Consider the following 16,343-nt stretch of genomic DNA (forward strand, 5'->3'; position numbering starts at 1 on the left):
TCTGAGCTGTGTCACACTCAAACAAGAGGAACAGGCTTTGGCTTTCAGAGCAGCTCACACATGTCCTGCCACGTGATACAAAACTGCAGAGCCAGCCTTGAGGTCAAAACACGAAGTTTCTCAGTAAAACGCATGCTTCTGTTAGAACTATAGTATATTCATTCAAAAGAACTAAAGAGGCACTTGATGACTTTTAGTAGAGAAATACAAATTGTTTTGAAAGAAAATGTGTTGGTTTATATTCTTACCAAGTAACATACCTTTTACAGTGTATTGTTGGATGTTTTCTGCTCGGCTCTCCAATTAAGATCCAATATTCTACTTCCTGCTGCAAGACACGACCTCTGTTCAATAGAAGATACAATCCTAGTAAGATTTATTGTGCATACTAAAAAGAAGAGAGATTCACATTCTATTGTTCCTTTTAAGATTTTTCTAACATCTAAAATTGTTTCCCCAGCCAAACTAAAAACCAGCTCCTATTCTATAGTGTTTGCAATTGCATACAGGGAAACTTTTTGTTTCACAAGGCCTGGAAGCAAGATAGAAGCTATTGCTTATTATTTGGGAAAAAGACAGATCTTCGTAAAAAATAGCGTAACTCATATGAAAGGCAGTCTAGTGTAAGATCCAAATATAAATATATATGTAACAATGGAAATAGGAGTTGTGGAATGCCACATGAAGGTGCAACAAACATCTTCCTCCCGATCTGTGATGTCTAACAGAGTCATAAAAGAGCCCCTTCCCTTATTTTTAAGCTACACCCTAGCTGACAGCTGTTAGTAACAGCTGTAGGGTAACACGTACAAAAACAAGCGGTAAATTCAATTCCTTCCTCCTAAGTATCTAGTAACAAATATTAAAAACCAAAACTCTCAACTGATACTTGTTCAAGTTTGCAAGCAACTTCCAAGAAACTCAAAGCCTGCAGTAACCCTGGCAGGGAAAATTTGTAACAGACATCAGGGCAGACTGATGAGATACAGAGGATTGTTCTGTGACTTCCTATGTATAATTACCCCGTGAAAAACTACTTCAGTTTCAACTGTAACAAAACCTGAGATTTTTCTGCCTAGGGAATTAGACAGCATATGGCCTCACTGCTTGCAATAATTTGTTGACTTGTAATTCCCTGTAAAGTAACAACATATGCCATCATTGTACAGATGGGACACCAAGACACAGGATAGATTAATTGACTTACCTAAAGTCACACTGGAAGTCTGTGGTTGAACTGGGAACTGAACCCAGGTCTCCCGAGTCCAAATCCAGCAACCTAAGATCATACAGGAAGTCTGTGGGTGACCTAGGAACTGCCTCAGCTCAGCCTAGCAACTTATCTACCCATGTCTTCTGGAACTTAAGTATCCTTAGCTTGACTTTTAAAGAAAAGCTTTCCTTTGTAACTAGAATGCAAAAACAGGTAAAAAATAACTGCTGCAGAAACTATTGATAGTGCTTCTGAAACCTAAACATAATTTTTCCCAGATATTAGAAGATATGAAGAGAACGGGATGCTCTTCTGGTCTTACCTACAGCCTAAAATAAGGTTATGAAGCAATGAACTTTTATGTTACATCGTTAGATCTGTTTATTAGGAAGAAAAACTAACATTGACTTAAAAATAACATCACTAGGAACTGAGAATCCATTTCAACCATGGTAAAGTATTGAAATTTTTGCTATCAGTCATTACTGAACAATATAAATTCAGACTAGATATAATGCATGTTAAGTTTCCAGACACTGGCCTGCATTTTCAATCTAGTAAACAATTTTCTTTTTTTTTTTTTTTTTTTTTTTACTTTGCTCTTCCAGCACAGATTCTTAGTAACCGATCAAGTAAGCAAGCAAGCCATTAACCTTTTGGTAAATTTAAGCAGACTGATGTGTTGGACTTCACTTTGCAGCATATTTTTCAAACTCTTCTCACTCACAGGGCATGTCAGCAAATGCAGTCTTAATAAAAGACTTCTGTATTCTTTTGTTCGCATACTACAGCTTTCATTAACCCCACGGTCACAGTCTCACACTGGGAAAAAGTTAGATGCATATGATTACGCTTTATTACCTCCACACAATCACCGTTCTGAACTCTAAAAGTAGAGCTAGCATTCTTCATTCCTTGACGTGACTCTACATCTTCAACACTGCCAAAGGTAAACTGCTTGGTAAGCAAAGTGCAAGACTAAGGCTCACCTTACACCAGTGACCTACTCTTGTCATTGTTTAGCACTCCTCACCATCAGTATCTGCTAATTTTGTCAGGGATTGTCTTCTTACGCTCATGTTATGTAGGGATAAAAACGGTATTAACTTGCAGTAAACTTTTCTGTACATTTCCACCACTAAAATAAGCATAAACACAGTATCTTACCTATACGCTTTACTAGCTTTTACTGGGGTTGCTTCAAATCCAATTGGGCAAAAATAATGGTTTTGGCAATGGTAGATGTAGGCCATTGATTCATCTTTCAGTCCACGTGTTAGCTTTGCAAGGGCCCCTGCAGCTACAAAGAAAGATCAGGTTACAGTACAGAGTGCTTTGGATCCTGCATAACGTATTCAGCAAAAAAAGACCCATTTGATAACATAAAATAGTTACACTTCTTTTTAAATTAGAGGACACGACCTGACAGGCATGCACAAAATAGAGTTTTGATTTCATGCTTCTTAGTATTTAATTTCCTGACTATTAAAAAAAAAAAAAAAAAAAAACAAAAAAAAACAACATCTGCCGCACAGTCTGTACTAGGGAAATGCAATATAAAGTATGCATTGTATTTAGATCAAAGTCATATTAAAAATTACTTGTTCTGAAAAAAAAAAAAAAAAAAGAACCAAAAGTATCTCTTAACCTAGGAAATACACAGTACAACACAATACAGTCCCAATGAACCAAGTCAGATGTAACACATCAATGATACTCCTGAAACCCCAGAAAGCTTTCAAATGTTTCGGTATCGTGAGCTTCTTGGAGTTTCCTAGTCTCAGTAACACATTCCACATTTGGGCATACAATATTTTGTAATGTGACTGCAGTGCTCAGTTTCAGGAAGACTGGAAAAGGCACTGAAACGTGACAGATTTCTCAAATGGGATACCAAGAACAAAAAAAAAAAAAAAAAAAATTATTTCCAGCTTAATAATCTGCCCCAAAACTTTTCAGCATGTTTTTATCCTTCTAAAGAACCTTCCAGTTAGAAGATTACCAAGACTATACCAAAGGCTAATAAACTGTGTATGAAAGTATAATTTTTCTTTAGGTAGCACACTTAGAAGTAGACATTAAAATGCAGCTTCATAAGCTAATTGAGAATAATCACCTAACTTTTAGAGACAGATGTTAGCCAAAGTCAGGCAGAATGGATGAGTTCACTGCATTTTGTAAAAGTATAAAATATTTATTAAATATATTAATACTTTTGTGCTGTACATTCTAAATTTTCATACAACACGCATCTCTAAAATGCTGAAATAAAAATGTGTTTCTCCCCAAAACACATATTACAGCAAACACATCTTCAAGGAGATCAACACAGAACTTGAAGTGCAGTGTTCTGCTGGATACTTTAAAATTCCACGTCTACAATAGCAGAATATATAGTACAGAATATATTTTATCAAAGTACAAAGGAAAGTTTTAGGAAAATAAGAGAAAAAGTAAAACAAGAAAAATCAAGCAATTTGGAACTATTTGATAGCTTATCTCAAACTGGAAGTACTACTTACATAATCTGCCCTGTCAAATGCTACACATTGCAGGAATTTTCAGTTTATAAACTGTAAGATGAATGCTTTAGGATAAGCTACATACCAGTTTCTCCAGCTGTCTTGTTCTTCCCATGAGGTTTATATAGAACATATGAGCATCCCTTGATACGGAAGTGATCATTTATTTGCCTAAACCATCTGAAACAATAAGCTTAAAGATTGTAGTAACTCAAGAGTTATTAAATGCAATTTTCTTTCCTCCCATTTTTCCTCTGATTGTCAATTTAGAAAAAGGTCTCAGTGTGCTACTAAGTACCTACCACATTAGTATATAGATTGTGGATGACCATAGTATCCTAATACAAACAAAACTTAACATATCCTAGAGAGATAAACACTCAAAGCCTTTTCCTTCGTTTTGCTTTTTCAGGCCGAACATAGATCCATAATAACAAAAGGGCTGGATTTGAAACGTTGGTCCTACTGTGCTCAGTCCAGTCACCTCTAACTTCCAGTTACTCAGCCTTTAGAAAGACACTGAAATTACAAAGTGCCAAGCTTCAACTGCTATTTGTAAGCTACATGAAGGGAATCTTCTGAGACACCAGACAGCTGGACCCTTCAAGTGAAACTTTCTGCATATCGTGTTGGGCTTCTGTCACATAAGTTTCACAGTACCCAACCATTACAGGAGTCCCATACTGCAACTCCTCACAGCAGCAGTAAGTAAAGACAGGTCCGCGAAGATTTTGTCTCAGATATTCACTTTTCCACATTACAAGTTTCAAATTCATATCTCTGAAGATAATACTTCAACCATAAAGCTAGGTTGGGTGATGGGGTTGACTCTCAGCCCTCCTGTTTTCCAGTCTGCCAAGTACTTAAAAATTATTTGACCAGGCAGAAAAAAAGCCTAGTAAGGGTAACTTTTCTGCAGTGCATAGGGCACTCACAGGGGAAAAGGAAGAAGAATTATAAGTTTAACTTTTGTCTGTATAGACTATTTACATAAAGAGAACATTTTATCCGCTTGGTCTACAAGGGTTGCTATACCCTGTCATACTCCTAAAGAGATACAAAATCTGGATCAGTCTTCTAAGGCAGAGAAGGCAGTTTTCATGGCACACTTCAATGATCTAGCCAGTGCGCTACCATTAAAGAACAGATTGCTGCCACATTTTCAAATCCAGCAGCCATACTCTGTGACAAACCCTACATATTGCCTTCAAAAAAATACTAACTATATCAAATGCAACTCATGAAATGGATAAGAACATTGCAAAATTTTTAAATCTTACAGAAAGGTAACACACCAAAGCCCTGCCAAGATGTTTAACACCCAAGTACAATATGCTCCTGGCCCTGTTTAATCCCCAAATTCCTCATGAGTTTAATAAAACAACAACAAAAAAAGAACAAAGATTTTAGACCCAACTAATCAAGATCAGGAAACAGCAGAGCAGGACTGAAATAGAATTTGAAAATTCAAGTATTCTGTGACTCCAGCCCCATCTTTTCCTTTTTTTTTCCCTCCTCCTCCTCCTGAACAGCTCCATAGCAGCAAAGGTGCAGCACTCACTATCTCATTTTCAATTCTTAAATTATTCTTTACATAAAGCTACTAGTAAACCAATTGCCTTTTCAGGCTGTTTCAATGACATTAACAAGCATTTAACATGCCTTTTCAAAAATAGGAAAGTGAGGGTAAAGAAAAAATTTCCTAACCAGGAGAATGAATTCATTAGAATATTATACAACCATCCCCCTTATTATACAACCAGTCCCCTTCCCTGGAGATTTTCAAGACCCGCCTGGATGCAGTCCTGAGTAATGTGCTCTAGGCAATCCTGCTTTAGCAGGAGAGTTGGACTAGATGATCTCTAGAGGTCCCTTCCAACTCTGATAATTCTGTGATTCTGTGTGATTAAACAAACTGAACCAAAAATCAAATAGAATTTCATGTTCACCTGATCTGTGTAGCAACATTGCACTATACAAAATAGCTAGTGCAAATAACTCTGAAAAGTTTCTTTGGGCACTGTCAGAGTACCCAGGTATGCTTCACTATACTAAAACTTAAGAGGACTAACTTGTGCCAGCTGCTTTTTTTTTTTTCTTCAAATAAATGAACTACTACTGTATTTTTAAAGGTTCTACCTCTTAGTTTTATGTTATTTTTGCACGTTAACAATTTAGCTGCATCAAAAGGACCAAACATACCTCATTAAAGTTGTATTTCCAGTGAAGGGACCAAACCTAATCTCTTCAAATGGGGGCTGAAAACCCAGTATATGCAAAGCTTCTTCTTGAGTAATAGGTGGTAAACTGGAAAAAAACCCAAACAAACAATATTTGTTTAATGAAGTAATTAGCAACATATTTTAGATTCTCCGGAGGCAAAGTGGTCCATGTGTCACTTACCTTCCAGCTCCCAGTGTACTATATAAGAAATTCCAGCAAGACACCAAGGATGAAATTCCACAGGAAGTCTTGTATTGAGGTCGGCTAACACAATACCTAAAACAAACAAAATCCCAAACACATTAGTCAGCATTCTTCATTCAGTACCAGGAGCAATGTGAACTACTTTTCTGTGTGCCGTGCCATTGAAGTGCCTTGTCATATTAAATGTTTTTGTGTCGCCTGTATAAAATCAAAGAAATGCATTCTTAAAAAAAAAAAAAAAAAAAAAAAAAAATGGAGCAAATATGTTAACCAATTTCTTTAAGTTTGTCATTTTGTATAAATCAAGTCACATTTCTAACCGCCCCACTGGAGTTCTGTAGAAATGTTCCTGTAGGAAACAATGGTTCTATACTAATATAATGCACAGCTCAATCCAGTTTCTTCTAACATGTGAACTTGCAGTAAACTGCATCTCTACCAATTTACTAATGAGTGTCATTCCAGGTCACAGATTCCCAAGGCTGACTCTAACTTTCTGATGTCACAAACATACAGTAAGAACCAGATGGATTCACTAAACTAAGTGAATTTAGTGAACTATATGGCTATGATATAGGTTGATCAGAATCTGTCAGTTCTATACAAGTATTTCCCAGTGAAAATAAAAATCAGGAGTAAGACATATCAGTACTGTGTTTAAGGTTGTTTTGCCTAACTATGCTAATGAACTTGCATTTTTTTTAGCAATGAATCCCCACATAATTTTTTTCCTTACTTAAAGAAAAAAAAAAAATGTGTAGAAAGAAAAATGGGTTTAGAATTTCAACAGATGGGAGGGAAGCTCTCATTCTTCTTGCAGAAAGTATGAGATTTGCTATGTATGTTTAACATAACCCCATTTCTACTAAAAAAAAAAAAAAATATTAAGAAGTTTGAAATCCAATAACCGGCAACAGTGTTTACTGACAAACTGTATGACGATAACCTTAAATACAATTCATAAATATTACCATCTCCGGAGGTCCAACACTTTCCTCTCCTTCACATCTTCAAGAGCAGAACGCTGAGGACACTCCCGGTATTGTTTGCTTTTTTTCTCAACAGATTTTTTCTTTGCCACTTGTTTCTTCATGTTGCCTACAAAACAAATTTCAGAAACGAATGCCTATTTTACCTTTCGAATCTTTCTTCTTAAATATTTTTAGTAATAGCATACACCACAAATAGAGACACCAGTTGTGTCAATAAATGCAAACTTGGACTAAGCATTAGTTGAAGGAAAAAATACAAACACATAATCAAGATTGTCAACAGGTTTGTAAAGCTGCCATTAGCTCCATAAACATCATGTTTTTCTGAAGAGAATTAACAATGACCTGCCCAACTGCTCAGAGAGAGCAGTCAATCTGATTATTCTAATGCGTTAAATCATCCATCCCAGAACTAAGACTCTCAGACCAAGATGGACTTTGCAACTCCTAACATTAAATGAACAGCATAATATAACAAACCACTTGTTTTTCACAGCCAAGCTCTGTAACCAGCTACGCTTTCTGATGAAAACTTATATGCAAATCCAGTAATAATAATATATCCCCAAAAGTCTTTTCCTTTTTGTAAGCCACTGAGGCAGTGGAAAAAGAAGAGTTGGGTCACATGCTAGAGCAGTACTTCTGTCCCATTTTGAAACCATCATATCCAAACGAAACACACCATATATATTTTAGCAAAAATGACGATCCTGTAAGATATTATCATTTTTTTTCTTATTTTTATTTAAGGACACTACGTGTACACATAAAAAGGCAACAGCAACTTGCCAAACACATCTCTACGTTTTGCTAAACCAGTTTCATACTAAGGTAGAGAAAACAGCAATTTGATTAGCTAGCTAAATGATTAAGAAAAAAAAATCTACAGCTCATTCTAGATAAGCAGATGGATTACAGGACAATGAAATCTAAGTGAGTATGCAAGTGCTTCATTCACAGTTGCAGTCTTTGACTAGGCAAAGAAAGAACATAGGAGGCAGCAAAGAAGCCAGTTTTAAAGAAAAGGGCTCCCTAACACTGTATAGATCTAGCAAATCAAAATAAATACAATTCTGTAACAGAAACTAACTGCTTTCCTAGGTTACTGTAATGGTTTCATTTACTTCTTGTCATAAATAAACCACATCTTTAATTTCAAAATACATTTCTGAAGCACCTTGAAACATTTCTGCAAGTGACAAACCTGTACTTAACAGGTAAAAGTAACCACTACACAATGCACTAGGTCCTACTAGAAGAAAGAAAAACATACCCAAAAAACCCAAGGAAAAAAAAAAAAAAAACACAACAAAAAACAAACCCAAACCAGAAGCCACCCCTAACAATACCTCAAATAATGACATACAGTTAAGCAGAAGCCAGCTTTGTTTTAGAGCCTCTTCCCCAGGCAGCTACATTTGACTTTCACTGCTCCTACATCACTCTCTCCTTTCCCAATGAGGAAATTGTCTGAAGTGACATACAGGCTCTTCTATAGCACTTCCTGAAGAGTACCTGTGCTGAGCCCCTCCACAAAGTTGTAAACATGAAGCCCCTTCCTATAAGAACATTGAATCTTCACCACCTCACCTCCTTTGTTCTTCAGATTTGTGGTCATGCCATTGAACTCTGATTTGTCGATTTCCCATGCCAGTGGAAGCTTTCCAAGATCGCCAGGCAAGCTTTCCAAGTTAGTATCTTCACCGTAGATTATCTCCGAAGCACCAGTTTGAATGCTGAGTAAGCTAGGTGTGTTATTTCCAACGTTTAAGGCAGCACTGCCTGACAGACAGGCACTAACTGAAGCACTTGGGCTTTTACAAATAGATGTTACTCTGTTTAAAAAAGCATAGTCTGAGCAGATGGTATAAAATTTCTCTCGTGTATGAGTCACAGGACACCCCCATGGATAATGCCCATCTCCTCTAGAAACCAAGGACGCAGTGGAGGCGTCTGACACGCAGTATGGCTTCACAGGATCACGTAGAGAAGTTTCTGGGGATTCCTTCCCAGGTTTGTTTTCAGTGTTTCCATTATTTCCAGAACCATTCTCCTTTTCATCTTCTGAAATGTTAGGCATTGAATGATACTGAAAGAGTATGGTACAGCTAAGAATATTTTTTTATTTACGTTTTAATTACAGAGTTTGCATCATTGCTTTCATTGCGTCTGCAAGGTATTGATGAGGTACCTGAAAGAAAATTAGAAGTTACTACAGGTGTCTCAATCAACATAAAACACACAAAGTTTAGTTTTGAACTCATATTCAATAAAAGCTGAAATGCCCTTTAAGATACACCACACCATATACCATGTCTTTTCCTAAGCACCTCTAGAACTCTACAAACAGCACTTTTTATTATTTGTGAGGTGCCCACATCATACACCACAGTGATAACCATGAAGACATCATGATTAACTAGACATATAAACCACTACAAGAGCAAAAAAAAAGAAAAAAAAAAAACAAACCAAACACCTTCCTACATTTACATAGTTGTGGCTGATCACTTCTCTATCTTTATAGTCACAATACCTTGCGTACATGGAGCACAAAATAATTTATGCAAATTAATGAGAGACAGCAACCTAAGGTCACTTAATTCTGAAGAATACTGCACACTTTCGCTGCAAGTGAAGTTCACGTTTACAGAATATCACAGTAACTATTACCTCTGTTGACTGTAAATTTACAACACTACCCTCAATCTGTTCCATCGCTTTCCTTATATGGCTGTTGAGGGCTCCCTTTTATTTTTATGTGCCTCCTATTCTTCAAGATGTGAGAAAGAAAAGCGTCAGATTTTGTTTACAGTAACTAAGAATTACCAAAAACAAATTTAGAAGGCTGGCTTGGTTTGGATGATCTTTTTTAAAAAACAAAATTGGCAGTACGCATTATCCGTCATCTCAGCAGCTTGCACGCACGTCTGCGGTGCGAAGGCACACGCCGCAGATGGGAAACCTGGCAGGCAGGAGGCAGGAGTTTCGCTCGAGAGCCGACTCCTGCGACGACTTCTGGTCACTGAACTGAACCAACAGCGCGCCAATACTCCTCTGCCAGAAGCGGGCCTTGCAACCAAATACAAGCAGGGCTCCGCTTGAAAAATTACAAGGAAATAGCAAAAACACACGCACGTACTCCGCAGCTGCCGGCAATGGAGGCAGCCAAGCGGCACCCAGCCCCCGATTCAGCCGAGCAGCCCCGGCAGGACCCGCTCTCCCCAGCTCCCCGGGGACCCACGCACCGGGGAGGCCCGCACAGCTCCCCCACGGGGCGGGGGACGACCAGCCTCAGCACCGGAGAGAGGCGGGAAGACCGGGACGCCACCAATCAGGGCCTCAGCGCGGCCCGCCCCCGCGCCGCCACCAGTCGGTTCCAGAGTGAACAGCCCCGGGTTGGGGGAAGGGCCCGAGACCTCGACGGGAGACTGGGCCGCTCCCTTCCACAGCGACGGCGGGGGGAAGAGGAGGGGGGGAGGGAGGGAGAGGGGAAAGGCGGCTGCTGAGCGGCGCGGCCCGCGCTCCCGGCCCGTTACCTGCGCGGCGCGGCGCCCGCCTGCGTCGCCTCCCCCGGCGGCGGCGGAGCGGGGACGCCAGCGCGCCGGAAACAGACACGGCGCGCGGGGGGGAAGGGGGGCGGGTGCCGCGCGGCAAGCTCACCTGCGCCCCCGCCGCCCCCCGCCTCCTCAGCGCCTCCGCCGACGCTGGACCGCACCAACTCCCGCAGCCGGCCGGGGGGGAGGCGCGGGGCGGCCCGGCCGTGGCGGCGGCCGCCCTCCCCCTGCGGGCCCTCATGATGTCTCGTAAGAACCGGGCACCGGTCTCCGCGACTGCGTCTCAGCGCCTTGAGAGGAACCTCTGTGGCCGTATTTCTCGCCCTCCCTCCCCCGTCCGCGCCCTCGTGGTCTCGCCCGCTGCTGGCCCGCGGGTCGGGGGGGGCGGGTTGGGACGGCGGCGGGGCCAGCCCGCCGGTGAGCGTCGGTGTGGCGGTGCGGACGTGGCTGCGTGTGTCCCCCCTCAGGGTGGGGAAGGCGGAGGAGCATAAACGTGAGCGTTGGGTTCCTCCTGGGGAAGGAGGGACAGAGGTCCGGGCCTTTTATTTGCACCGGGTTTTTCTTGGTTCCCCGCAGTGAGGTTACCCGTGATGGGAATGCTCCGGGAGAGGCCTGTGGAAGGGCAGGAGGTGATTTGGGGTAGTGGAGCCCGCAGGTGCTGGCGGTGCTCCCCGCCGCAACGGACAGAGCGATGCTGAAGACGTTGAGCGGATCACTTTCAGTAGTTCCACAGTTATTTAAAATGTATTTATTCATGAATATTCAGATTTGTAATATTAGATGATTGCTTCTATAGCGAAGTAGTTATAAAATTTACAATAAAAACCGAAACGGAAGGATCGAAAAGGTGGTGCACTGCTGACGGCGGACCTAGCGCTGGTGATGGGAGCGTGGTGCCCTCTCCCACAGAGCCCCTGCTGCCAGCAGTAGTTTCCACCAAAGGCGCTGCAAATAATGGAAAGAAGAATAAAATCTCAAGAGTTGAGTTTTGTGGTAGTTTTCAGTGGTTAGGCAGAGCAAAGGTGCCAAAGTCTTCCAGCGGCGGTGGGCACAGCCGAGTTTGCCACCCCTTGGACATGAGTAAGCCGAGACCTTGACCAGATTCGGAATTCAATGTGGCTTCTGCCTGTGTCCCTTCTGCCTTTGCCAGCTGGAAGCCTGTTGAGCCTTCGTCGGCCAACAGCCTTTGAAGTAATTAAACAATTCTGCCTCCAAAGCATTTTTCTCTGAGCCAAATTATAGGCGTGAGGATAGCAGCAGCGTTGGCTTTGCCAGCCATGACTAAAATTATAGGCGTGATTTATTTTACAGCTTGTTTGGGTGCTGACAAATGGCGCCAGAACCGCGCACAGATCCCCCAAGCTGCACTTACGTGGGTGGGGGAAGAGAAGCTGGAGGAGAGACAGGCAGGAGGGTAGAAAGAAGTGTGTCACCTGTACTTCATCGTGCCGATGCCGCCCTGCTAGGAGGAGGAAGGACATTCTGCGAATTCCATAGCTGTGAAATTTCTTTTTTAAATAAAAAACATCTTTAAAGTTCTCTTCCACTAAAGGAGGCTGGCTTGTCTCATACAGCAAAACATAAGCTGAGAGGGAGGGGGATTTCAGCCTGTAAAATACATCAAGAGAGTAAAGATGGGGAAGGGAGAGGAGCTAAAGGGCCATAGATATAAAATAGGGCCTGCGTGAATTTTCAGACTGGAAATCGCAAGGCTTCTGACTGCTGCATGTCCTGAAAAATCATGACAGCAGGAGACAAAAACAAGTTGGAGATTGATAATTTTTAAAGGCATTTTGTGATTAAGTTGCTTGTTGGAAAAGAGTACGTTTGTTGATGCAAGCAGTCCTTTCGCAGCTTGCAGTTTTCTCCAAGCAAGTGATTTTTTTGTATGCTTTTCTATAAACATATTTGCAGTATTCCAAAATGCAAAATACAAGATCTCTCCAAAGTTCGTGACTCCTTGATGATAAGGTTCAATTTCCCATATTGTTTCCCTTAAGAGAAAAGTAATGAAGAGCAAAATTGAAAGTACTTTTTGAGATTGAAGCTCTCTCATGAAGAAGCCTTAATTTGGGTGAGGTTTCTGTTAGCCAAGTGACAAAGGAAAGTATTTGGGTATATGTGTGTGCATACATACTTAGGAATAGCATCAGCATTTCACACGTGCTTTCTGCATTTGCTCTTCTGTCCAAAAGAAGTTGCACCACTTTTCAGAGTCCTGACCATTTTCAAGATTTTACTTATATATGTAAAATTATTCAGAAAAGCAGAACATAACAGCCAAACTCAGACCTCTGTTTAGGAATACACACATGCGTCATTGCCATTAGTCCACCTTAAACCACCTTTGGTTTGCTTGCTGCTTGATAACCTAGAAATTTTGGAGGTTCAGGAGCGAATGCTGAAATATCATAGAATCATAGAATGGTTTAGGTTGGAAGGAACCTTAAAGATCATCTAATCCCATCCCCCACTAGACACCTCCCACTAGACCAGGTTGCTCAAAGCCCCATCCAACCTGGCCTAGAACACCTCCAGGGATGGAGCTATCACAACTTCTCTGGGCAACCCGTTTCAGTGCCTTACCACGCTCATAGTGAAAAATGTCTTCCTAATATCTAATCTAAATCTCCCCTCTTCCAGTTTAAAGCCATTCCCCCTCGTCCTATCACTACACGCCCCTGGAAAAAGTCCTTCCCCCCTCCTGTAGGCCCCCTTTAGGTACTGAAAGGCCGCTATAAGGTCTCCCCAGAGCCCTCTCCAGGCTAAACAACCCCAACTCTCATCATGTCATTGCTGACACTGATTATTTGTTAGGACTAAATCAGCATATTTCTGGTTTGTGATGCTTCAATAAATGTTGTGGTGTTTTTTATGCTTTTTATCTGCTCATTAAACCTGAGGTAGGATCATTTGGCAGACAGAGCTATTGAGTCTCCCAAGGCGTGTTGCAGGGCAATGGGCTGGTGAGGTGCCTGGCAGTGCAGGACGGTGAGCTGAGCTTCTGGGCGTCACGCACCTGCTTCTGCTGCTCTGCAGAGGATTTTGAAAACCTATTTTCCCCGATTGTAAACCCTTTTATTTCTCATGCATAACGTTATGGAGAGGGAGCGGACTTGAGATCATGACACGGAGAAAACAGCAATGTCCAAATGCGTGAAGTCAGAGACGCGAGCAAAGCCAGCTTCCCCCAGTCTCCTTCCTCTGAGGTGATCCCGGCGGTGGGTCCCAGCAAAGCCCCTGGAGCCGGCGGGCCGCTCCAGGGCTGAGGCAGCTCCGGGCTAACCCGGCGCGAGCCGCCCACCGCCTCTCAACCGCCCCCAACAGTCTCTCAACCCCCTCTAACCGCCCCTTAACCGCCTCCCCTCTCTCAGCCGCACTACAGCTCCCAGCAGCGCCGCTCCGCGCCGGAAGTGCGGCGCCTCCCGCCCCGTCCCGTTCTTTGCAGGCGCCGTGGGGATGGTTCTCTGAGGAGCTGAGCCGGCAGCCGGGCGCAGGCACAGGGCGGCGGTGGCCCCGCGATCCCCCTCCCCGCGCCCTCACCCCATGCAGCCGCGCCGAGGGCGGGATTGCCCAGTGCCGCCGTGAGGGAAGGAGGAAGGTCCCGGCTGCGCTCCCTCCCGCGCCCCAGCGGTGTTTCTCCGTCGGGGGAAGCGCTGTAAATGCGTGGCCTGTGGCCGCTCTGCGTCGCCCTGGGAGCCGTCGCGGCGGCCGCCGCCGCGGGCGAGGGCGCCCGGCTGAGTCCCGAACGCAGCGCGGTATGGGGTCCCGGGCTGCGGGCGGAGGCTGCCCTCCCGGCCCGCTATTTTTACGTGCAGGCTGTGGACGCCGAAGGGCAGAGGTAAGCGCGGCGGCATCCCCACCCCCGGGCATCACCACCCACCCCCGGATGCGTGGGTGTGCGACATCCCCCACGTCGGGCAGCCGCTTAAATATTTGCAGGCCCTGAGTCCAAATCGTAATTGCTGGATTTCTTGTGAGGGGGCGAAGCGCCCTGCTCCCCGCCTTGAATGGCAGCAGTGCCATCACAGCTGCGTGCCCCGTCCTCGGCAGGGCTGACCTTGCAAGCCCGTATCCCGGCTGAACCACTTTCACCTCTTAAGCAGAATGTACTGGGGATTTTCTTGCAGAAAGGGAAACTACGGGTGCTGAAGGCTTCCTACATGACTTTTTCTGTGTATCACTTAGAAAAAGCTGATTAATCTTTTTAGGAGTATCAAATAACTGCACAAAGCAATGAGAAAAGACAATGAAAACATTCAACAGCAAAGCACGTACATTGGTCCAGCCAACAATTTATGATTTATTCTACTTTGTCAAAACCTTAACAATAACTAGTATATTTATTTTATTATATACCTGATCAGCTGTCCTACTTGTTTCCACTGTTAGGAACATCAGTATTTCTCCTAAATGCATGGGCACAAGATCAGTAGAGTCATTTAGGAAGTACTCTATAGACCATGAAGTAAAATTCACCGAAATGAAATAGATAAACTTAGATTTCAGAGGACACTCATGGCTTTCCATTGTCTACAGGAAAGAAATCCTGACCCTACAAGCTGGACAGGAGCTCAAAGTGCTCCATCCAAGTTGTCCAGATTAGATGCACCATGGAACGCACAAGTTGAAGCTGCCAATTCAATTTGTCTTGGACAATAACTATTTCATGTATTGCAGTTGAACTGGCAGCTCTCTGGACAAGTTTCAGGAAAGGTGACCAGGCTGCTGGGCTGTAATCTGTTAGTCCAGCCACTCCCGCACACTCTCTCTTTATCCCAAACCCTCCCTAAATATTTGGGACCGTGTTTAAAAAGGTGGAAGAAAGCTGGCAGATGCAGCATTTTGACTGTGCCAACATTGTTAATACATCTGTGTGTGATAACTTCCTGATTTTTGAAATTACTTTATTTGGTTTTGTGGAGACTTTTCTGTGATTGGTGTATGTTGAATTTTACCACAATGTCATAACTACACATTGAATTACACAATCCCACTATTATGTTTATAATGCATTTGTAATATCCTTTCCCCCCCCTTACCCCCACCCCGTATGAGCTACCATAGTGATTAAGAAGTCTAACTAACTTTGTTGTTCACTTCCTTAAATAATACTTGGAAAATAAAGTAAGCGGGCAACATTTTGCTTCTGTATGTAAAACAACAGACTTATTAAGCTGCTAAACTGAAGTTTGTTTGGGTATTTTTTTTTTTTTTTTATAGAATCATAGAATGGTTTGGGTTGGAAGAGACTTTTAAAGATCATCTAGTGCAACCTGCCTGCCATGGACAGGGACATCTTTCAATAGATCGGGTTGTTCAAAGCCCCATCAAGCCTGACCCTGAACACTTCCAGGGATGGGGCATCCTCAGGTTCTCTGGGCAACCTGTTCCAGTGTCTCACCACTGTCGTCATAAAGAATTTCTTCCTTATATCCAATCTAAATCTACCATCTTTCAATTTAAAACCATTGACTCTGGTCCTGTCCTTACAGGACAGGACACCAAGATAATATCCACTAAGATCCATTTGTCTGCATGCTTTCTGCCTTCCCGTCATTTTACACTTGAGCTACTACTAATCAAGAGCTATGCTGGATTTTTAAAGGTGCTCTGTTCCTATATAGTTGAA

At 42.7% G+C, this 16,343-nt stretch overlaps 1 protein-coding gene across 1 annotated transcript in view; it reads right to left on the bottom strand.

Annotated features, from left to right (window-relative positions):
• LOC309673634 (DNA excision repair protein ERCC-5-like) overlaps positions 1-10,749 on the bottom strand; it is a gene marked incomplete at its 3' end in the record, with an annotated part of 31,182 nt that extends 20,433 nt beyond the window's left edge. Inside the window, exons 1-8 of the mRNA XM_082485476.1 lie at positions 10,694-10,749; positions 8,745-9,345; positions 7,134-7,260; positions 6,139-6,234; positions 5,938-6,042; positions 3,821-3,915; positions 2,381-2,513; positions 261-344 (exon numbers count right to left, since the gene is read on the bottom strand). Of these exons, the coding sequence (XP_082341602.1) occupies positions 261-344; positions 2,381-2,513; positions 3,821-3,915; positions 5,938-6,042; positions 6,139-6,234; positions 7,134-7,260; positions 8,745-9,234 (1,130 nt within the window). The 5' untranslated portion in view covers positions 9,235-9,345; positions 10,694-10,749. The remainder of the gene's footprint in view (positions 1-260; positions 345-2,380; positions 2,514-3,820; positions 3,916-5,937; positions 6,043-6,138; positions 6,235-7,133; positions 7,261-8,744; positions 9,346-10,693) is intronic.
• Between the last annotated feature and the right edge of the window lie 5,594 nt (positions 10,750-16,343).

This window comes from Vanellus vanellus (assembly GCF_965231255.1).
Source record: "Vanellus vanellus genome assembly, chromosome: 1".
NCBI classification, from domain to species: domain Eukaryota; kingdom Metazoa; phylum Chordata; class Aves; order Charadriiformes; family Charadriidae; genus Vanellus; species Vanellus vanellus.